Here is a 19,393-nt window from a genome sequence, read left to right on the forward strand (position 1 = left end):
ATCCAAATGCGGAGTTTATCCGCATTTATGTTAACTCCATTTTATTTAAAATAAACAGATGAGCAATGACATGGCTGACAGCCGTGAGAAACTACAATTTAAGATAACTGTCAAAACTGCGTGTCCCACCTTTACCATAACCTGTCAAATGTTATTTAAAATACAATGTGTATCCACACCCGGATAAATCCCGGCAAGTTATGATAAAGTTATTTTAACTAACCGGGCCAGTTATTTAAAGTAAATGGGCACAAGTTATGGTGAAATTTTTGCAGTGTGAACTGTTGTTAACATGGACGTAGCGACCGGCAGTGCTATCAAAGAAAGCCCGATCGGCGCATATGGCCATGCTTGAGTCCATTCGCAACGTGCGTATGGCACACTACCAGTTTGATGGCGATTCGCTCATTCTCAACTTGAACGTCATGTTCACAGATTGACATCGATGTGGAAGCGACAGGGGTGTCCGTGTCATCGTCCAGTGTGTCAGGCAACCATGCTCGCGACGATGACGTATGTGGCAAGTCTCATGGCATTTGGTGTCACGTACGAAAGATATTCCTCGGCCCTTTCGTTACTTCCAAGATAACGCCAGACAGGGAGAGCCAGAACGTACCGAGGATTGTGTCGGCTAAAAAAGATGGTCCGAAAGCGAGCATTGTCCAAAGACTTCGCTCTCGCAACAAGCGCCGGACCGCTGATGTGTCAACATGTAAAGCTACAGAGGTGAGTGCTTCAAACTGTTATTGAGGAGATGAAGCTAAAGGTCATCCTTTCTGTCAGCGTCTGTTTTATGCGCGGGATCCACCTGGCGCGAGTGAGGAAGACCTTAAATCCGATGAGGAGGAATCTGAGCCTAAGCATGAAAAGGATAGAGCGTTCAGAAGACGACAAGCCGGGAATCGTGCTAGCTCACGTGGCCATTGGGAATCGATATGGGTCGAAGATGATGGGTCATACCTAAACCCAAGTTTCTGCTTTTGTCTCAAGTGAGGAAGCTGTGAGGGTTGTTAAGGCTGAGGACGACAAATGGTCTCTGAGACTCGATACCTGTATAAACGATCGACCTGATGTACTTGCTCCCCTATGTGACGTAAAACTGCGATGCAGTTTGTAACTATGCCTCATTTTGTGGATACACAAGGATAACTCGCCAGCTCATGACACGGGGGATCATTTACGAACGATCGAGGTGGTGTCTATGGTCGGTGTAAGACGAAAGACGCAAGATAAGATGCAAGTTCGGCTGCAGTTGTCCTGCGCCGATGCTCCGGCATTTTCCCGCGTTTCGCCCTTGCTCCGCGACGCGACTCCTCACGCGTATCGACCATCCGCTGAGTGATCATGGATGAAGAAGAGCTCTGTAAGAATATGTTGTGTTCTGGTGCAGTATGCTAACAGTGGGCCCTCAGACGACCAGTCCGATGCAGAGGGATCAGAAGACCCTGAAGACGCCACCGACTCTGAAGACGCAGAAACTGCAGCTTCGGCCGATGGCGAGGAAGGAGAGGAAGAGGAGGTCGAAGATATCCCTCAGGGTGTTCAGCTAGAGATCAACGGAGACTTTGAGTATGTAACACTCTCGATATACCTTCCCTCATGGCTCCTACCTCACGTCATTCCTCTACCGCCTGTACGCAGTCGACTCGTACAGAACATCCGCATGTCGAACGACGTTACGGAAGACTCCTCTTTCCTGAGTAGGGACTGGGACATCAATATTGAAGAGCGCAATGCCGAGTTTCACGACGACCTTCGCGAGGCCTCTGGGGTCGGGAGAAAGAAGTTACGCAAGGTATGCATCTAGTCCATATTCGAATCTTTCTCTTCTCCGTTCGGGACATCTCAGCTCGTAGCTCCCACGGCTTTGTACGCTCTTTTATTGACGCAAACATGTCACTGATAGAAACGCCGCCACCAAGGCCCCCCACTATCGCACCAGGTCCGTGCACTTATCGGAGAGGGAAATCAGGCATATGTCGACGGAAACAACGCTGAGGCTAGTCGTATCATGCAAGAGGTGATACGGATCGAACCACGAGCGACCGCTGCATGGGGAGTGCTAGCTCAGTGCTATTCTGATGCCGGTGACCACGGGAGGGCCCTTCAGCTGCGAATCATGGCCGCGCATTTGAGGCATGACGCTGACGAGTGGGAGAGACTGGCTGTTCAGTCCAGGTGTGTCTCTTCTTGTCATTGTATGCGCTGCGTTCTTGGCCTTCCGAGAGTCGCTAAATAGGTGCATATAGGGAGATGGGTCACGGACAGCAGGCGCTGTACTGCTATGGAAAGCTGTACAGCCTCGATCCCTCGAATGTCAACGCACTTTGGGACCGTGCGACACTCGCCAAGGAACTGCTGGAGATACGTACTGTACGCATTGTGTTCCTCTTCGTGAGACCAGGGAGAGCTGAGTATATGCGCACAAAACCCTAGGCTCGACACTCGTTCACCGCAATTTTGAAGCACTACCCACACGACATGGCTGTTCTCGCTGAACTACGGTCGATCCTTATCGACGCAGGCGAGCTTGCTCTCTGCGCGTCGATGTACCAGCGTGCGTTCGACCACTATCAAACCGCTTATCCACTTGGTCCACCCTCGGCGCAACCTCCAGCCCATATTCCAGTCGAGCATATCGCCCCAGAGATGCTTCATGACCTTGGGGATAGTTCGTCACAGAACCAGCCACAGAGTGAAGCCGAGCTATTCGGTTTCCTCGACGTCCTTGTCCTCGCAGACTTGTACAACACCCTCTCAGAATACGCGCGTGCCATCGAAACGATACGTCGTGGATGCCGCTGGCTACAGGGCCGCGCTTCCCAGAAGTTCTGGGATGGCTGTGAGGATGACCGAGAATTTGACCTACCCATGCACACGCCTCCTCTTTCTCACCCTCAAGTCAGCATGCAGGGTGAGGGAGACATTGCGCTAGGGAACCTCGAGCAGAGTTTGGCATCAGCGGGAGGTGCCACTCGAGAGGGTGACCCGCAACCAGGGTACTACCCGCTGGATATAAACGCGCGTCATCGGTTAGCAGTCGCGCGGATTAAACTGGGCGACATTGATGAGGGCAAAGTTTGTTCCTTTATCCACCGTTTGCACTACGGTTGATGCTTACGTCTTACCCGCTTAGATTCACGCAAACATCGTCCTCACCCAGGACCCACTCGACTATGCGCCCCTATTTGGCGAACTCGCAGACGCGTACTTTGAAAAAGAAACCTACGACCAAGCAGGGCCTGTGTACGAACTTTTGGGCTCAGACCCAGCCGTGAGCCGAATCCTTCTCCATGCCTCGAACTGGTGCTAACTTGTTCATCTATTGGGCCATTAGACGAGCAGTATGTACGTGTTACTGCAAGTAGCGACGTGTCGTCGGATGACGGGTGGATTGAGGGAAGCAGCAGAGGTTTATCAACAAGGTACGTATTTTCGCTGTATCCTGTGCGAGTTGGAAAGTCAACGAAATGGGCAGTTATTGATGCAGATCCGGCGAACAACGACGCGAAGATGAAGCTCGCAGAGCTATATGAAATCATGGATGAGCCCCGCAAAGCACTCGCGCTCGTATACCAAGGTAAGGGTCGCCAGATCGAATGCCACTTTACCTTGAGCTAACTCATGTATGCCACGCACCAGTCATTGACTCCCGTAAACGTCGCCCCGCGACCGACAGTCGCATCAGCAGCACTGTCACCCCTGAGACAACTCCAGGACCAGGCACTTCGTTGTTCGAAGAGAAAACTGCCGCCGGGAAGACGAAAGGCAATAGGCCATCACAAGGAGGCCGGTTGAGCACTGTACAACTACGCGAGCTGGAGGTGCAACGTGAGCGGGAGGTCATCCAGGGCCACAAGCGTCTCCTCGAGCTCTGGCCGCAAGTCACAGGCGGTAGTCACATGAGCTCCGCAGACGCTATGGACGTAGATGAGCGGGGGGCATATGATGAGGTGGCGGAACGCGAGTGGATGCTCGAGGCCGAGAAGCTCGTGGAGATGTTTCGGGAAACGAGGAATCTATTCTTGGCATCAAGGGTAGGTCTAAATCCTATAGAACTTAAAGAATAGTCACTGAGTTGGCTCTAACAGGATCAAGGGTTCAAGGGTATGTTCCCGCAGCATAGGAGGCATGGCCAGGAGAAAGATGAGGAGCGGATGGCGTCTAGATTGGAGCTTGTTGGTATGTCCTTCCGAGTTGATGGTCGGCATTGAGCACTGACGGAATGGAGATAGAGCAAGACAAGTCTCGTAGGCACAAGAAAGAAGTTGACTCGTTCCGTGGGGTGACATTTGATGACTGGCTGCGTATATTTATGCAGGTTCGTTCCTTTTGGTATTAAGAGTCTACAACTGTGACCAAGACGCTGACAAAAGGCGGTTTTCAGTACGCTTTCATACTAACAAAACGAGGAGAGTACAAACATGGAGAGGAGGTGCTTGCGCACATCCTCCTATCCAGTGGGTATCGCAGCCTGGAATCCCAGACGACCATTCGTCTCGCGCTTATCAGTGAGCTACGAACTTCTCCTTTGCTGGCTAGGCCTCACATTATGCGAGAAAAGCATGCGCCCTGGCCGCAGACGATCCTCCAACCATCGTCATTCATGCGCGCAAGTTGATCAATACCCATCAGTTCAACAACGAGCCTTTTCGTTTATTGCTCGCTACGCTCTCGGCAGGCCTTGGAGGTGGCAAGACCGATGCCTTTGTGAGCAGTACGCTCCAGAAGCATGTATTGAGGGAGATCAAAATCAGCGATGGAGTTGTGAAAGAACCCGGTCGGCTTGCATGGAGGTCGCACAGAGGACGGTGGACTATGACTGAAAAGAATAGGAGCGGAGGTAGCGCCGCTGCTGTAGACGGCGATGACGACGAAGAAGGTGAGGACGGACCAGAAGAGAGAGAAGAGCAACAGGACGACAAAGACTCGAATCTGGCAAGAGTCAAGCAGCCAGTTCCTCCGAAGAAACAGAATCCGATACCTCTCGCGCTGTATGGCCAGATGTGCGTAGCCGGGAAGAGCTATCAGAGTGCAATCTGTGCGTGTCTCGCTTCACCCTGACATCGTCTCTTTTCTTCGCTTACCGACGATTTCCGGTAGTCTACCTGCTCTACGCAGTAAAGTATTGCCCAATCGACCCCGTGCTGCACCTCTCGATTGCAAGTGCGTCTCTCGGGCGAGCGATGCAGAGGCAAGCGGACAATAGGCACCATCTCATCGTGCAGGCGTTTGGGTTCCTCAGCAAATACAGAGACGTCCGCCGCTCGACGTACAATGCTAACGACGCAACGATGCTCGAGGTGGATTTCAACTTTGGGAGGGCGTTCCAGCAACTGGGTTGGTTCTATCGTTTTGTCTTCATATGCATGACGAACAAGTGGCTGAGCGTTGTTATAGGGTTGCACTCGCAGGCAGTAACGCATTACGAACGGGTACTCGTTTTGGCAGATAAGCGCAAAGAGGTGCGTTTTGGCTCCCAATTTGCTTCCGAAAGACGAACTCATTACTCGCGCTGTAGCCCGGGGCTGATATAGGGGTTGCGCGAGAGGCAGCTTACAACCTTTCGCTTATCCTTGTCACCACTGGTGCTGCACCGCTCGCCAAGGAGGTCGTGAAGAAATGGCTAAGTCTCGGATAATTGTGTTCCAGTACAGAGCCCTGGTCTTGCATCAAAGTTTCCTCGTCTTTGGCGTCTCTTGAACCCATCTTAGGAGGGCCAATGATTACCCAAGTGTAGCTTAGAGGCATGTCGCGGATAATATGGACCGCAGAGTCCTGTATTCTGGGTCGCGCTTGGGATTGGCGTGACTCATGACCGCGCCTGGCCTCTACTTGATGCATGTTCTTCGGGTACCATTCTTAAGTAGGTTTCTCTGAACAGCCTTCCAATTTGTATTACGTATGACTGAACTTGTTTGAAGGAGTTTCTGTCAGTGATGACGCTGTCGCATAGCTAGAGGGAACTGGGTACAATTCGTGTGTACAGGGCCGAGTCTTTAGCTCCATAGCTCATTGCGAGAGTAAGCGGTTGCCACTGCGGAAAATATAGTAGTGGGCTAACTGTTTACTGAATTACGTATATACTACGTTTCTGAGTTACATCGGCCTATCCGTACTTCACGGCTAACGAATGGACAGCAACGAACTCAAACTATGTGACTTCAAGGGACCGATCGACTTTACGCTCACTTGAAGGCACAACTATTAGAATCTAAACCTCAAACTGTGATCTTGGACTCCTCCTCCTCAATGTCACCGACTGATCCCTGAGAAAATGCAACTATAGACGTTACTGTGAGGGTGGTGGGTCCTATAACATTACCACCGGCGTCGCCTCTGTCTTTCAGTGCTTTGAGGTACATCTCCGCCGATACACCTAGACCCATTCTGATGACAATCAGAGAGAAAGTAATGCCCTATGAGTTGGTCAGATTAATTCTCACATCGAGACACTAAAAGCCCACGATGATAGGCACGATCTGTATGGAACGATGTGAGACGTGGTAGTTAAATTGGCTACGAAGTGAATACCAGCCATTACCAGCCAAGGCCATGAAGGAGATAAGCGCCGAATCACGGTACGCATCCGCAGGGGACGATGAAACAGCTGATGGAACATTATGGACCCAATTCAAATTGCGCTGCCATATAATTAGCTTTGGAGGACTTCTGCCGGTTACACATGGTCATCAAAGCGTGCGTTAGGTCGCGGTAAACATGAAGACTGACGATTCATGATGCTAAACGACAAAGAGAGGACGACCTTAGATGGGTAAATTACTGGTCATCGTGATAACGATGCTATGGTATCGGGATTCCATGGCATCAAGAGTTGGGTCTCCGATAGCGGTGGTGAGCTATGTTCATCAACATGATAAGATGCAGTAGAGCGGGGACACAATTACAATAGCGTATCTGAGAATCCCGTTAACCAGTGACCTCGCGCTCATGGGTCGATGGTTGAAATAGCTGCACAGTGCTTCTGCTGTTGTCTTAAGGATTGATTACGGCCTCAAAGGTCGGATATTCGACGACTGAGGTGAGCTATATTGGAATTGCGTAAGAAGGAAAGTCAGCGTAAGATTCTTTCGAGAGCCAACTCACCTGCGGCGACGATTTAGTGCTTGTGGTCCCCTCTCTAATATCACCTTTAAAATAAGGGCGACATATGAGGATGTCAAGCAAGGTCTGAGCGGGCGATGCGTCACTTCAAATCAGCGTTATGACTTGCTGGGAAGATGAAATATGTACTTGCAATTGTGTATATTCGGCCCATACAGATTGATATAGCCCCAGAAAGATCACTTGTGGGCCAAGCAATCAGCGCGACGAGAGTACCAATAGCCCACCCTCCGGCAAGAACCCCCGTCTGGATAGACCCATGAATGAACACGTCGATAATTCTTCCGTATTCTCGCCGTGCACTTGGAATGGCCAGACCCTTTCGGGCTTGGCAGAGGATGACGATGAGGCTGACTATACGGCATTCGCAGTCATGAGAGGCTGAGAGATGATGAAGAACAGCAGTGGTGATAAAACTACCTGTAATAAACACGTCCGTGACGACTTGCAGGGCTGACCAGGAAAGGATCAAGGAGCCAAGAAATCCTTGAGGCCCTCTATGAGCGTTGGATTGGCTGGTTTGTTACTTGATCAGGGTCTCTAGGACTGTTGTGCTCAGTGGAAGCTTACAATCTTGTGACCAGCATCTCCACCGCCGCTGCCACGCCTGTTGCAAAGGACATTGTCGCTAGAGCGATAGCGATTCCAACAAGCAGACGACTACGGCGTAATCGCCATAAGCTAGCAGAAATTGTTAGCTAGTGATGTCGAAGACGCCGCTAATTATTGACCCCTCACCGTGATGTTAGAAACATTTGGGTTGTCATGGCAGTACACTCAACAACAATAGGGTTAAAGCAGATGGGCCAAGGTGTTATTGCTTCTCAGATTGTCAGCTCAGGTGACCGGAGGGAATCTATGAGACTCGCCCATTAGCGCAGATGGATTGTTGTAGTCTACGATGCTGTAGAGGTGTATCGTGTCATGGACCTGGCGGAGAGATGGGAACAACGGACGTACGCGAGTCGCCATGCCGCGTAAATCAGACTGTGAAGACGCTTAGACCTGCCATTGCGAGCAAACGGACGACTTGATAACTTACGAAGCTGTAGAGGTGGTATCTAGAAGACAAAGTAAGGAAACCATCATCCTAGGGTATTGTAAAATGATATTTCGGGACAAAATACCGAAGGATGACTGTACTTCACGGTATATTGTTCCTCTGAACGTGCTGAAGGTTGAAATTCAGCTGGCAGAGTATGATACACGCTAATACCACCACTCACCATGACCGGATAAGAAGTAGGTGACATATCTCTGCGAGACTATGCCGAACAAAAATGTGTTGACTGACGCAGGAGTATGAGTGATGATGAGCTTAGAACTAACGATGCATGACTCACAAAGCACGCCCGTGAGATGGCACCCTGTCATCCAGACTACTTCAGCTCGACAAAATTAACGCATAATGCAAACCCACACACCGATGATCTGGACATGCTCCATGCAGATGTGGTTCAAGCCTCTGTCACAGAGAACTTCTTAGGAATGACCGACAGGCGGAGGGGGTGCCAGCGCATGCAGTGTAACAGTCAGGGTATTTAGCACCGTCAATGTGCGCATCGATGTTCTCCCTGCGCACGGGATCGGCTTGGCACGTCAAACCGTAACAGTTTCAATAGGGGGTTGTTTACGGTAAGGAAATCCAGGCTCCGTCCTTTCAATGTACATAGTCACGTCCCGGCATCTTCCGCCGTTGAAAGCTTGGAGGACCTTTGCCGCCCATAGTATCTGAACTTGAATAGGAATTACCAATGTTCAGATGCGGAAGGATGTCATTTCCGACCAGGGCCGATAGCTGCGGTAACTCAATGTGCGAAGCAGAGGACAATCGTACCCGATGGTTCGTGGGAGAAGCTACAGCACTATGGGTTACAGTCAACTCCCTCTTAACCCATAGCCCTCCAATCCCATACTCCCTGCTAACCCATGGGTTTTGCTACCCATCGTGTTTTGTCCCACCCAAATGAGTCCCGAAACCCATAACTCCCTGATATCACATACCCCATGGGCTTGAGGGCGAAAAAACCCATACATTCGGAACTTATAGTAGCAATAGTTATCCCCAATAGATATACATTCCAAGCTGTAGCGACACGGTACCATCCTGCCAGTCCTTAATCAACTACACGTCTTATTTTCATAGTGCTTATGGATGAAATCGACTTAAAAGTCCTCGAGAAAGGCCTTCAAAAGCTCAAGAAAATAGTCACTAAGGGAAAGGGCGGGGGGTTAAAGATGCAGATGAGTCTGAGGTTGGTGTTGATGCATTGATGATGAACCAGCGCAACTTCCCCCCAACGCGGCAAGAGGTGCTGGAAGCTACATCAGTGATTGGACAGTGTCTCGACAATATGAATGATCTGAACGCTCGAAAACTCGACGTTGTCCTGGGATCGTTCACTCGTCAGCTTCGGGCAGAGGTGTCAGAGGGGATGGCATCGTCGAAGATTACTAGTTTAGTTGCTCCTGGCAAGGCCAGCTCATCTAGACGTGATCAATTGGCTACTCTCGATTTTTCCAAATAGACTTGTTTCCCGTATTTCGTGCGTTTATTTTTAGAATTTCATGCATCTATTTTTGGGACATTCTCGAAACCCATACTCCCTGCTAACCCATACCTGTGGGTGTCCACGGAGGGCTATGGGTTAAGAGGGAGTTGACTGTATACATCTACCTCTTCGACAACCTTCATCTTCTGCAGATTCCTCGAGAGTCTAGCCCAAACTCGAGATCATCGCTTCACTCACAGGTCTGACATCTGTGTATCCCAATCGACGGGAACTACAGCATACAAAGGCTGCCTCAGCGTCTCTGTCTCAGCGGCACGCCACACGATGAACCTCGTTGCCTGAATTTGTCTTCAGAGGGCGTCTTCCAATGACAGACGGAGCAGAGCGTGTGCCAGGTAGCAATAGACAGTCAGCTTGAATATACATTAATTCTAGATGGATAAGAGGGCGTGACGTTAAGTGGACGGAGTGCTGATCGGCATGGTCATGGTGTTATGGGAACTGGGATGCCGTGTCGTCAAAAGTCGGGTCGCCGATGGCAGAGGTGAGCTATGTTCAAGTAGACGAGATGCAGGACCATGAGCGCACAATTACAAGGGCGTGTATGAAAACAAACCCACCTGCGGTAAACCAGCTATGCTTGAGGTTGTGTCATCCGTATCAGTTCCAGCGCGAGTGCTACCCATGAGTATGTCAAGCAAAGTCTAAGTGGGACGTCCCAAGTGTAAATCAGCGCGCGATTTGGAAGATGAGATGTACACTCACAATCGTGTATATACGGCCTAGACAGATCGATATGGCACCGGAGAGATCACTTTGGGGCCAAGCAATCACCGCGACGAAAGTACCGATTGCCCACCCCCCGGCAAGAACGCCTGTCTGAATGGAGCCGTGAATGAGCGTGTCAATGATTCGTCCGTAGTTTCGTCGCGCGCTTGCAGTAGCTAGGCCTTTGCGGGCCCTGCATAGGATGACGATAAGACTGGCTATAACAGACGGCGTTAAGTCGCTGGGGAACGTGAGAGGTCGACGGGGACGGGACATTTACCTGTAATGAACACGTCTGTAGCGACCTGGAGGGCTGACCATGAAATGACCAACGAGCCTAGAATGCCACGAGCGCCCCTTTGAGTATACGAGTCTGCGTGCCTGTTTCGGTTATTCAGTCTGCTTATCTTGAATCACCACACAGTGCGGAAGCTTACAGTCTGAATATCAGCAACTCCGCGGCCCCCGCGAAACCAACCACAAAAGACATTGATGCTAAGAAAATGGATATTCCAACTAGCAGATGGCTGCGGTGCAATCGCCAAATGCTACAGGGAGGTGTCAGTCGATGGTGATCGGAGACGCGGGTCAAGACTGAATAGGATCTCACCGCGAAGTCAGAAACATCTGCGTCGCCATGGCGGTACATTCCGTCGCAATCGGGTTCAAGCAAACGGGCCAAGGTATTGTTGCTTCACGGACCGTCAATTCAAGTGAATGTAGAGATATTTCAAGAAGTACTCACCTGAACCCATCGATGCATTGCCGTAGTTAGCGATGCTACAAGGTGTCTCAGATCTGATGAAGGAATGGGGGTAGTGGACGTACATGAGATGCCATGCCCCATAAGCTTGTCTGTCAATTAACTCAATACTGGACGCTGCAAGATCCTGACCCTCACGACTGACAAAATAGTGAAGACGGTGTCGAGGAGACACAGTAGGGAGACCATCATCCTAGGACCAAGTAAGAGAACGATAAGGGACTGAGAGACGAAAGACATGCGTACTTTATGGTATTTCGCTCTTCGGGACGTGCTGAAGGTTTATCTCTGAGCGTACTGAGTGCTGGATAAGCTCAACATGATGACTCACCATGACCCGAAGCAAAGTAAACGACATATCTTTGCGATACTATACCGAATAGAAATGTGTTGACTGGGACAGGAGTATCAATGGCGATTATTGTAGAGGGGAAGATATAAGACTCACAAAGTACACCCAAAAGAAGACATCCTGTCGTCCATACCATCTCAGCTTAACAGTATATTAGACATCTTGGGAGTTCACACACCGACTACTGGGGCATGTTCCATGCAGACGTGCTTGCAACCAGAGCCGGTGAGCGAGTGAGTACCTGTGAGCTCTGTGCGTTTCCCGAGGGCGACCAGCAGACTAGTCTCTTTTGTGTAGCCGTTTTACACCTGTCGGTGCGCTCTTTTGAAGGAGGAGAGGGAGAGCAGTCGTGCTTGGACCTTCCCTGGCCCCAACGCGTGTTTCCGTTTATCGGCGCCGTGACGTCGGGCAGTGGCGGTTTGAATAGGGGGTGTTTGGAGTAAAGAAATTCAGTTGCATCTTTTCAATACAGTCGTCCTGACGGGACCGTTCATTTTGGCCTTGTAAATAACTTGGTTGCTGTCTGTTGCTGTCAGATAAGCCGCGAGACGGCAATGTCATGTCAAAGTGTCAAATCTCGCGTTTATGAGGTGCTTCCGACGTGACTGATCGCTGCGGAGAAATCAGATGCTTGAGTCAGTTAGGGCTGCTAAGCGCTGTAGAAAGGGTAGTGGCACGAACCCGAGGCCCGAGGGTGCTGGTGAGCTGAGGACGATGTTGCTCTCTGCGACGTTTCCCGACCCATTGACAAAGAGTACCTTAACTAGAATGTTTGACAACAGCGTGTAGATCAAGGGACGATACCCAGATGGAGTCTCTGTGAGATGCCCGTATGCGTACATCGGTGTCAAAGACCACGAGCAGTGGCAGAACGCGTTCGAATGCCGTGGGAATTTTTATTCTTCCACCTCCTCATGACCAACGACATCCATCCTATGCAGTTACCCTTGCCTGACTTATAGGTTATCTCATGGAACTGCTAAGGCTTTGCTTGACGCGCTCGGACATTGTAACCACGAAAAGGTATCGAGACATCAGTTGAAGGGTAGCCGGAAGCCGTGGTGCTTCAGGTCATACTGCTTGCTGTAGTGTACCGATGGAAGTGGGCAACGTCGACAAGTATGAGGTTCGTTGGTTCGTGTCTAACATCCCGTTCATCATCGTAATCACTCTAACTCCATCTGTCTTCATCTGGGCTACGGTAGATGCGCATGAGCTTATCATCCGCCAGCCGACTACTTACGCAAGGCTGACGCGTCCATCTCCTTCAAGCTCGCGACCGAAAACTACTGCCGGAGGATGTGTCGCTTGAATCACACGGGCGTGAGTTATTTAGGCTCACTCTAGTCGTGAGTAGCCCGCGTTTACCCGCTCACTACGAAGGTCTGACTTGTGTCACGTTGATAGTGGGATGGGCGAACAGTGTGTTTTACGTACTGATGCAGCAGCACTACGTCTTACTACAGGCGAATGAGCAGAGGCGGTTGCAGTACAGGTACAGAGAGCCGATTTGGCTAGAGGTTGGTGTTAGCATGACCACCACAAGGTCCATATTCGCAGCCTGCCAGGCATGCGCGCACATACGCAGGCATGATACGGTGTGTAGCCTCATATTGCGCATCACCGGCAGACGAAAACGGGTAGGGTGGCTCACATTGCGATGGTTAGGATCCAGACCGTACAGACTGCACTCCAACACCACCATTCCAGTGACTAACACGACCTCCTGTATCGCGATTCAGTCCAGTGAACAGCACCGCTTATATTCCAGCCGGATCACCCTCGCCCTCCTTAGACTCTACGAGCGCAGGTTGTCGATATCCGCAGCGCAGCTTAAGACGTAAGTCTTCTTTGCCATCCCGCATGTCACCCTTCCCATTTTACCCTCCTATAGATGAAACCCCCATTCGTGAACTCTCTCTTTGAGTCCCCGAAACTGACGGCTTCCGAGATCTCCCATACCGCCTCTTCCACCGCCTACTCATATGGTGGCGACGGTACCAGCTGCGACGCAGACTCCGAAGTGTCCTCAGCCAAGACGGCCGTCGACGAGGACAGCGACCTGCCCGGCGGTGAATGTGACCCTTTTCGCTTCCACGCTGCGGGACAACGTGTAAACACTTCGGAAGCGAGCTCGCCGGATGCACGCAGCTTCGCTCCCGTGTTCGTAGACGATGAGGAGGGCTACGAGAGCGGCAATGAGTATGAGCAAGCGGGTCGGTCCGGGACTACCGAGAGGAGCTTCGAAGAAGGGCGAGAGGGACTTGTCGGGGGTCGAGGACGCAAGCGGTTGAGCCTCGGTGGGGCGATGCGGAGGGCTATCAGTATCGGCACGAGGTCGCCACAGAAGAAGGTTCGTCTTGTTGGGCTGTCGTTCAGCTCGATGACTGACACTGATCCGTTCTATCTTACAATAAAGGTGGACAAACCGGCTAATCAGCATGGGCCTCGAAAGCGCTTTGGGTTCTTGTCGAGCAACGTTGAGAAACCCTGGGATGTGAGTTTCGCCCAATTCTTCCAATGCACCTTGCAACTAAGCCACCTTGACCAGCACAAGGTGTTCATCATGCCCAATCGCCGTGTATCCAGCTTTGGCGCTGCCCTTGCGCCCATCAAGCGACGTTTCCAGGGGACACCCGATCCCCAGAAGCGGGAAAGGTCCAAGTCGCTCGAGCGAGCATGCCCCGTTACCCCAACCCCGACCTTCGCGTCCCGCATGACGATCGAGTCTCTCCACTCGACGTACTTTCGAGCCCGCCGGGGCATGCTGGCGTCGCCATCTACGCCTGCTCAGCTATTTGGCGTCCTCCAGGTACCTGGTACCGTCACTCCATCTGCATATGCGCTCGCAAAGGGCCGCTTTCCGGGTCCACCGCCGGCGTTTGGACACGGCCCAACCGACGCGCCGCAAGCTGAATGGAAGTACTTCAGCTTCGAAGGTTTCGTCACCCGCCGTCGCTTGGCCGCCGGAATGGTCTCCAGCTTTTTCGTGGGGTTCCTTGGCTGCTTCTGTCTGCTGGCTGTCATAGCCGCATATTTCCAAACTGGACGTTCGTTTGGAGACGCCTTCGGAGATGCGTGGGTTGATGTGCTTACATCTAGACAGTTCACCGTCAATGAGCAGTCGGTCGCGAACGTGATGAGCGACACAGGCGCAGGCGAGGTGCAGATAGTAGGGTCGACCGGCAAAGACTTGCGTGTATGGAGAGACGAAAGGATCTGCCTCAAGGATGGGCCGTATGAGCTGTAGTATGCGCCCGAGGGCAGGCCCGAGGGGGCGTGAATGGACAGCGCGAAGGTACATACATATATAACAGTATTCCATATATACGTAGATAGTTTATGCATTGCGCTATTGTACACCAGCTTAAATTTTGATATGATCTTGGTGAAGTGGTCCTGGTCAACAGCAACTGCAAGGAACCCAAAAGGAAGAATGCCGTCAAGCTCCTGAGGAAAGCGCGCGAGACAAGTTTAAGCATCGAGCGAAAGGCAATCTATAGACGAGACGAGCCAGTATGATCTACAGCATGATTAACAGGTAATTATGAGCGCATGGAGAATACAAAAGGTATAGTAAGCTACAGCAAGAGGTATTAAGCAAAGTCTGGACCGTCACCAAAAGTCAATCTACATGTCAACGAATCAACAAAGAAACCAAGGAAAGCAAAGTTCAATAAGGGATATCTGCAGGATCCATGCTCGCAAGCTTCGCCTCCGTCTCACGCATCTCCTCCTCCCAGCTCTTCCGCGCCTTGGGGTTCTTCTCCCAGTGTGCATGACAATCCGCGCACCGGATGTAGTATGCGCCCATCCGCGTGCCGAAACCCAGGGCCAAGCTATATGACCAAACAACATCAGCACACCACAAAATCAAGGAGCAGCAGGGGTAGCACGCACAACTCGGGAAGAGTATCGCCAACAGCGTCGAGCTCGCCTTCGGGAAGACAGTCCTCGCAGAACGCCTGCGGGCATGTCTGGCAGCGGAAGAGCATGCCGCCCGTTTCTTGTGTCTTGCGTTTGCACTGGCAGCACTCGTGCTGGCTGCAATGAAGCTGTGGAAGACGGCGCACTTCAGCGGCCGTGTAGCCTGCACAGCGACCGTGAAAGACTGGCGAGGGAGAGACAAATGAGCAACAAGTCAACGAAGGTGTAGAAGGAGAAGCGTACCTCGAGGACACAGGCCGCACACGACGAGCTCGCCACCGTCTCGGCAGTGGAGACACCAATCCTCGGTCTCCCACTTGGCACGTTTCTTCTTCTGCTGGGATATCACAACCGCGGGCTACGCAACACACCAGTTTATCAGCATCATAGTCATAACAGCTCCGTGTGCAGACATTGGAGACGTACCGCACTCTGCCCCAGATTCTCCGCGACGACCTGGATCCCATTCACGGTGACGAGCCTATCCACCCTCGCACGTTTTTGCAGTTCGTTCCACTCCTTCGCGAGCTGCTTGTTGTCCTGCCGCCCGTTTTTGGTGCTGGCGCCACCTACGACCCGACCCTCGAACAGCCTGCTCTGCACCTGGGCGATCCCGCTGAGCAAACGGCGCTCCTCTGCCTCTGCGTCCTCTACAAGGGTCTTGTCGTCCGCGCCATTGTTCGGCTCGGACTGGACGCCATCTTCCATCTTCACGCCCTCCAAACCTGGACCTACTGAAGACGAAGAGACATCCCTGCGGATCTTCGCATCCCTCGCATCCTCCCTCTCCTTCGAATACTGCAACACCTCGCCGAACGAAGCACCCAAAAACCGACTCAGCTCCATCCCCGCTTCCCCCAACGCGCTGCTGCCTTTCCTGAGAATATCCAACACATCCGACGTGCCCATCTTCTCCCCGTCCTTATCCCCGCCCGCAGGAGACGACGACGGGTCAGCCGTGGAGCCCATGACCTTGACCGACAAAAACAGCTTGCGCCGAATGCGGTCGAGCATCTGGTCCTCGACGCTGCCCGCGCAAATCAGGCGGTAGACCTTGACGACTTTGGTCTGGCCGATGCGGTGTGCGCGCGCGATTGCCTGCAGGTCGTTCTGCGGGTTCCAGTCCGAGTCGCACATGATCACGGTCGAGGCTTTGGTCAGGTTGATGCCTGTGCAGCAGATCACGGCCTGCGTCAGCAACAGGCGTCAAGAGGATCTCATAGCGAAGGAGGACGCACCGAGGCCTCCGGCTTTGGTCGAGATGAGGAACACCTGGTATGCTGTCGCGAGAATGAGTATATGCCGTAATGGAGGGATAGCAAAGAGAGCACATACGCGACTTTTCCTGCTGAAATAGCTTGATATCGAGCGTCCTCCTCGCACGCACCGTGCTCCCGTCCAGACGGCCATACGGGATCCCGCGGAGGTGCATGAAGTCCTCGAGCAGGTCCAACATCGTTACCCATTGCTTTGTCACCAATTCAGCTCAGATACTGGAAAAGGAGGGATTGGAAGGACGTACAGAGAAAATGAGAACTCGCTCGCCCTTGGGCAGGATATCCTTGAGGAGCTTGTCGATGGCGATGATCTTCGACGAGGACGCGACGAGGTGTTCGCCGTTGACGTAGGGCTCGGGCGCAGCGTCGTCGAGAAGGTACGGGCTGCACGCGTCCGGGTCAGTTAGTACGTGCAGAGTATATTCGCAGAGGTAGAGGAGAACACGTACTGGTCGCAGATCTTGCGGAGCTGCATGAGGAGGTTCATGAGTCGTCGCCACCCTAACCGTCCCACCGAGTGTCAGCCATGAAGCCAATAAAAAGCCGGAACGAAGGCAGAAACGCACTGTTAGCCTCCTCCGCCTTCGTAGCCACCTTCATCTTCTCCCTAATAACACCCATCATCTCCCTCCTTCCCTCATCCTCTTCCCTCCCCACTTCCTCGCCCTTCACCTCGCCCTTCACACCGCCGCCCGAACTCGCACTCGTAAAAATCTCCCCAAGATCCAACGTATCCATCCGCGTCAAAATCCTATACGTCCAGAAGCGTTGCGCCTCCGTCATCGGCACCCACACCGTCCGCTCCTCTCGCGGCGGCACACCCAGCCCACCCTGCTCCGCCTCGATGCTCGCCTTCGTGCGGCGCAACATGAGCGTCGCGAGCAGCGTCTGCGCGGCGCGTAGGAACGGGAGGGAGTATGTGCCCTTGGTGAGGTCGAAAGCGGAGTGGAAGAGGCGTTGCGAGGCGGAGGTGAACACCACAGGGAGAAGGAAGTGCAGAAGGGACCAGAGCTCGGTGAGGTTATTTTGCAGGGGAGTGCCGGTCAGGACTGTTCTCCCGCGTCAGCCGGCGTACTAGGGGAAGAAAGCAAACAAAATACTTACTCAATCGATGCAGTGCCCCGATACCCTGCACCTGCCCCGCAAGGTTCGTTTCCGCGTTCTTGACTCTGTGGCCCTCGTCAAGCACACAGTAGAACCAGCGACGCGTCTTGAACCACGAGGACTCGGCGACGAACGTCTCGTACGTCGTCAGCACGAGGTCGACCTTCTCGCCTTTCGTATCCAACGAGAACTTGAGGTCGTTCTTGATGTGTTCGCGCTCGGAGGCAGCGCCGTGCATGCGGATGGTGCGGAAGGAGGGAAGCCAGCGAGCAGCTTCCTGTAGTGGCCGTTAGAGGGACTATAGAAGATGCTGGGATGATAATGCCCACGGTTTGCCATGATGAAAGCACGGAGAGGGGGCAGATGATCAGGTGCGGGTCATGGTTGTCTGAAAAGGCGCAGGTAAGTATCCGGCAGGCAGGAGCGCGGTCGAGCGGCCTACCCTTGGGCTCCGTCTCCTTGATGTACGCGAAGAGGGATAGTGTTTGGAGCGTCTTTCCGAGGCCCATTTCTGATTAGACACGGGTTAGTCGCGTCGAGACGGGAAGGAAGCGAAAACATGCCGTCTCCAAGAATCGAGTTTATGCCTTTGCTCACGAGTCAATCGACAATCTAGGAGGCAAGAGCATGATACACACCATTCTTGTACATGTACACGAGAAACGCGAGGCCTTGAAGCTAGTCACGAAGTGGCATGAGACAAGCAGGCGCGAGAATGGAATTTGCGAGATATTCACCTGATACTCCTTCATCTCGCCGCCCTGAATAGGTGCTGGCTGACACTCGATCTTGCGGAACGGAACGTACGATGTGTTGCCGTCCGTCTCGTTGATGTCATTCTCGACATGGTCAAAGAACGTGGAAGATGGGAGCAGAGGTTCGAAGATGTCCCGGTGCCGAAGTAGCCAGCGTTTGCGAGAAGCCTCGACTTTCGCTTTGCGCGCGTTGATAACTACAGTGGTCTTTCGGACAAATGAATCGGTTCAGAGGGTGATAGGGCACGGACGAGTATGAGACTCACAGCTTTCTTATCCTCCCTCTTCTGCTTCTTCTGGCTGAATGCATCCGCCGGCTCGCTCAACCTCGGCCTTTTCTTCTGAGGTGCAGGTGACGGCTCAGGGCTCTTTTGTGGGCGCAGGCCGTCGATGTACACCTTACGCGAGCCCTGCTGACGGGCGCTCTGTCGGCGAGACAGCAGCTTGGGAGGGGGTGAATTGTCATCTTCTACAAGTGTGACGACACTGGAGCGCATTGAGGGAACGGCAGATACAGCGAGGGAGTTGGCGGGCGTGATGACATCGAGCTCGTCGACGTCTGCGTCCAAGGTAGGCGCCGACATTGCGCTTTGGGTGACATCTGCTAGTGGAAGGACTTGGACGCTGTCCTGGAAGACTTGGTAGACCATCTTGGAGGTCGGATATGTTGTAAGATATGAGGAAGGACAAATTTGCTGTTGCTGTGCCAGGGGAAGGCGACCACCCAAAGAGCGCGTAGAACAGGCGCGCCGTGTTTAGGGCAGGTCAAGACGCGCTTCATCGCCTTTGTTCCTTACTCGGCAACTACC

General features: G+C 52.5%; 5 protein-coding genes across 5 annotated transcripts; 2 read left to right on the forward strand and 3 right to left on the reverse strand.

Annotated features, from left to right (window-relative positions):
* Positions 1-1,663: 1,663 nt before the first annotated feature.
* Positions 1,664-5,641, forward strand: CONPUDRAFT_93705 (TPR-like protein; the record flags this gene model as incomplete). The annotated part of the gene is made up of 15 exons (XM_007776842.1): positions 1,664-1,795; positions 1,907-2,178; positions 2,250-2,373; positions 2,437-3,078; positions 3,137-3,274; positions 3,338-3,425; positions 3,479-3,580; positions 3,643-4,037; positions 4,092-4,182; positions 4,236-4,321; positions 4,388-4,511; positions 4,565-5,041; positions 5,104-5,340; positions 5,401-5,465; positions 5,522-5,641. The coding sequence occupies 15 exons, from the start codon at positions 1,664-1,666 to the stop codon at positions 5,639-5,641; spliced, it is 3,093 nt and encodes a 1,030-aa protein (XP_007775032.1).
* A 1,072-nt stretch (positions 5,642-6,713) lies between these two features.
* On the reverse strand, positions 6,714-8,680 carry CONPUDRAFT_169850 (uncharacterized protein). The gene is made up of 13 exons (XM_007776843.1): positions 8,550-8,680; positions 8,469-8,492; positions 8,352-8,414; positions 8,269-8,296; positions 8,168-8,215; positions 8,086-8,112; positions 7,995-8,029; positions 7,864-7,945; positions 7,696-7,806; positions 7,546-7,640; positions 7,259-7,479; positions 7,108-7,191; positions 6,714-7,047 (listed from the first exon to the last, which is right to left on the reverse strand). Exons 1-13 carry the CDS (start codon positions 8,569-8,571, stop codon positions 6,997-6,999), a joined length of 891 nt encoding a protein of 296 aa, XP_007775033.1. The 5' UTR covers positions 8,572-8,680; the 3' UTR covers positions 6,714-6,996.
* Positions 8,681-10,044: 1,364 nt separating this feature from the next.
* Positions 10,045-12,038, reverse strand: CONPUDRAFT_140329 (uncharacterized protein). The gene is made up of 12 exons (XM_007776844.1): positions 11,700-12,038; positions 11,501-11,641; positions 11,416-11,443; positions 11,315-11,362; positions 11,235-11,261; positions 11,152-11,186; positions 11,017-11,098; positions 10,844-10,954; positions 10,687-10,787; positions 10,404-10,624; positions 10,259-10,342; positions 10,045-10,187 (listed from the first exon to the last, which is right to left on the reverse strand). The coding sequence occupies exons 1-12, from the start codon at positions 11,719-11,721 to the stop codon at positions 10,131-10,133; spliced, it is 957 nt and encodes a 318-aa protein (XP_007775034.1). The 5' UTR covers positions 11,722-12,038; the 3' UTR covers positions 10,045-10,130.
* Positions 12,039-12,457: 419 nt separating this feature from the next.
* CONPUDRAFT_147530 (uncharacterized protein) lies at positions 12,458-14,884 on the forward strand. Its single transcript, XM_007776845.1, has 7 exons — positions 12,458-12,647; positions 12,794-12,870; positions 12,929-13,119; positions 13,190-13,361; positions 13,416-13,874; positions 13,941-14,018; positions 14,073-14,884. The coding sequence occupies exons 5-7, from the start codon at positions 13,416-13,418 to the stop codon at positions 14,769-14,771; spliced, it is 1,236 nt and encodes a 411-aa protein (XP_007775035.1). The 5' UTR covers positions 12,458-12,647; positions 12,794-12,870; positions 12,929-13,119; positions 13,190-13,361; the 3' UTR covers positions 14,772-14,884.
* A 113-nt stretch (positions 14,885-14,997) lies between these two features.
* Positions 14,998-19,251, reverse strand: CONPUDRAFT_169853 (uncharacterized protein). The gene is made up of 16 exons (XM_007776846.1): positions 18,851-19,251; positions 18,567-18,791; positions 18,468-18,507; positions 18,393-18,416; positions 18,272-18,340; positions 18,159-18,217; positions 17,830-18,106; positions 17,292-17,774; positions 17,175-17,226; positions 16,971-17,109; positions 16,784-16,916; positions 16,687-16,728; positions 15,875-16,617; positions 15,692-15,806; positions 15,422-15,632; positions 14,998-15,360 (listed from the first exon to the last, which is right to left on the reverse strand). Exons 1-16 carry the CDS (start codon positions 19,232-19,234, stop codon positions 15,195-15,197), a joined length of 3,162 nt encoding a protein of 1,053 aa, XP_007775036.1. The 5' UTR covers positions 19,235-19,251; the 3' UTR covers positions 14,998-15,194.
* Between the last annotated feature and the right edge of the window lie 142 nt (positions 19,252-19,393).

The sequence above is a fragment of the Coniophora puteana genome (assembly GCF_000271625.1).
Source record: "Coniophora puteana RWD-64-598 SS2 unplaced genomic scaffold CONPUscaffold_18, whole genome shotgun sequence".
In the NCBI taxonomy this organism is placed as follows: domain Eukaryota; kingdom Fungi; phylum Basidiomycota; class Agaricomycetes; order Boletales; family Coniophoraceae; genus Coniophora; species Coniophora puteana.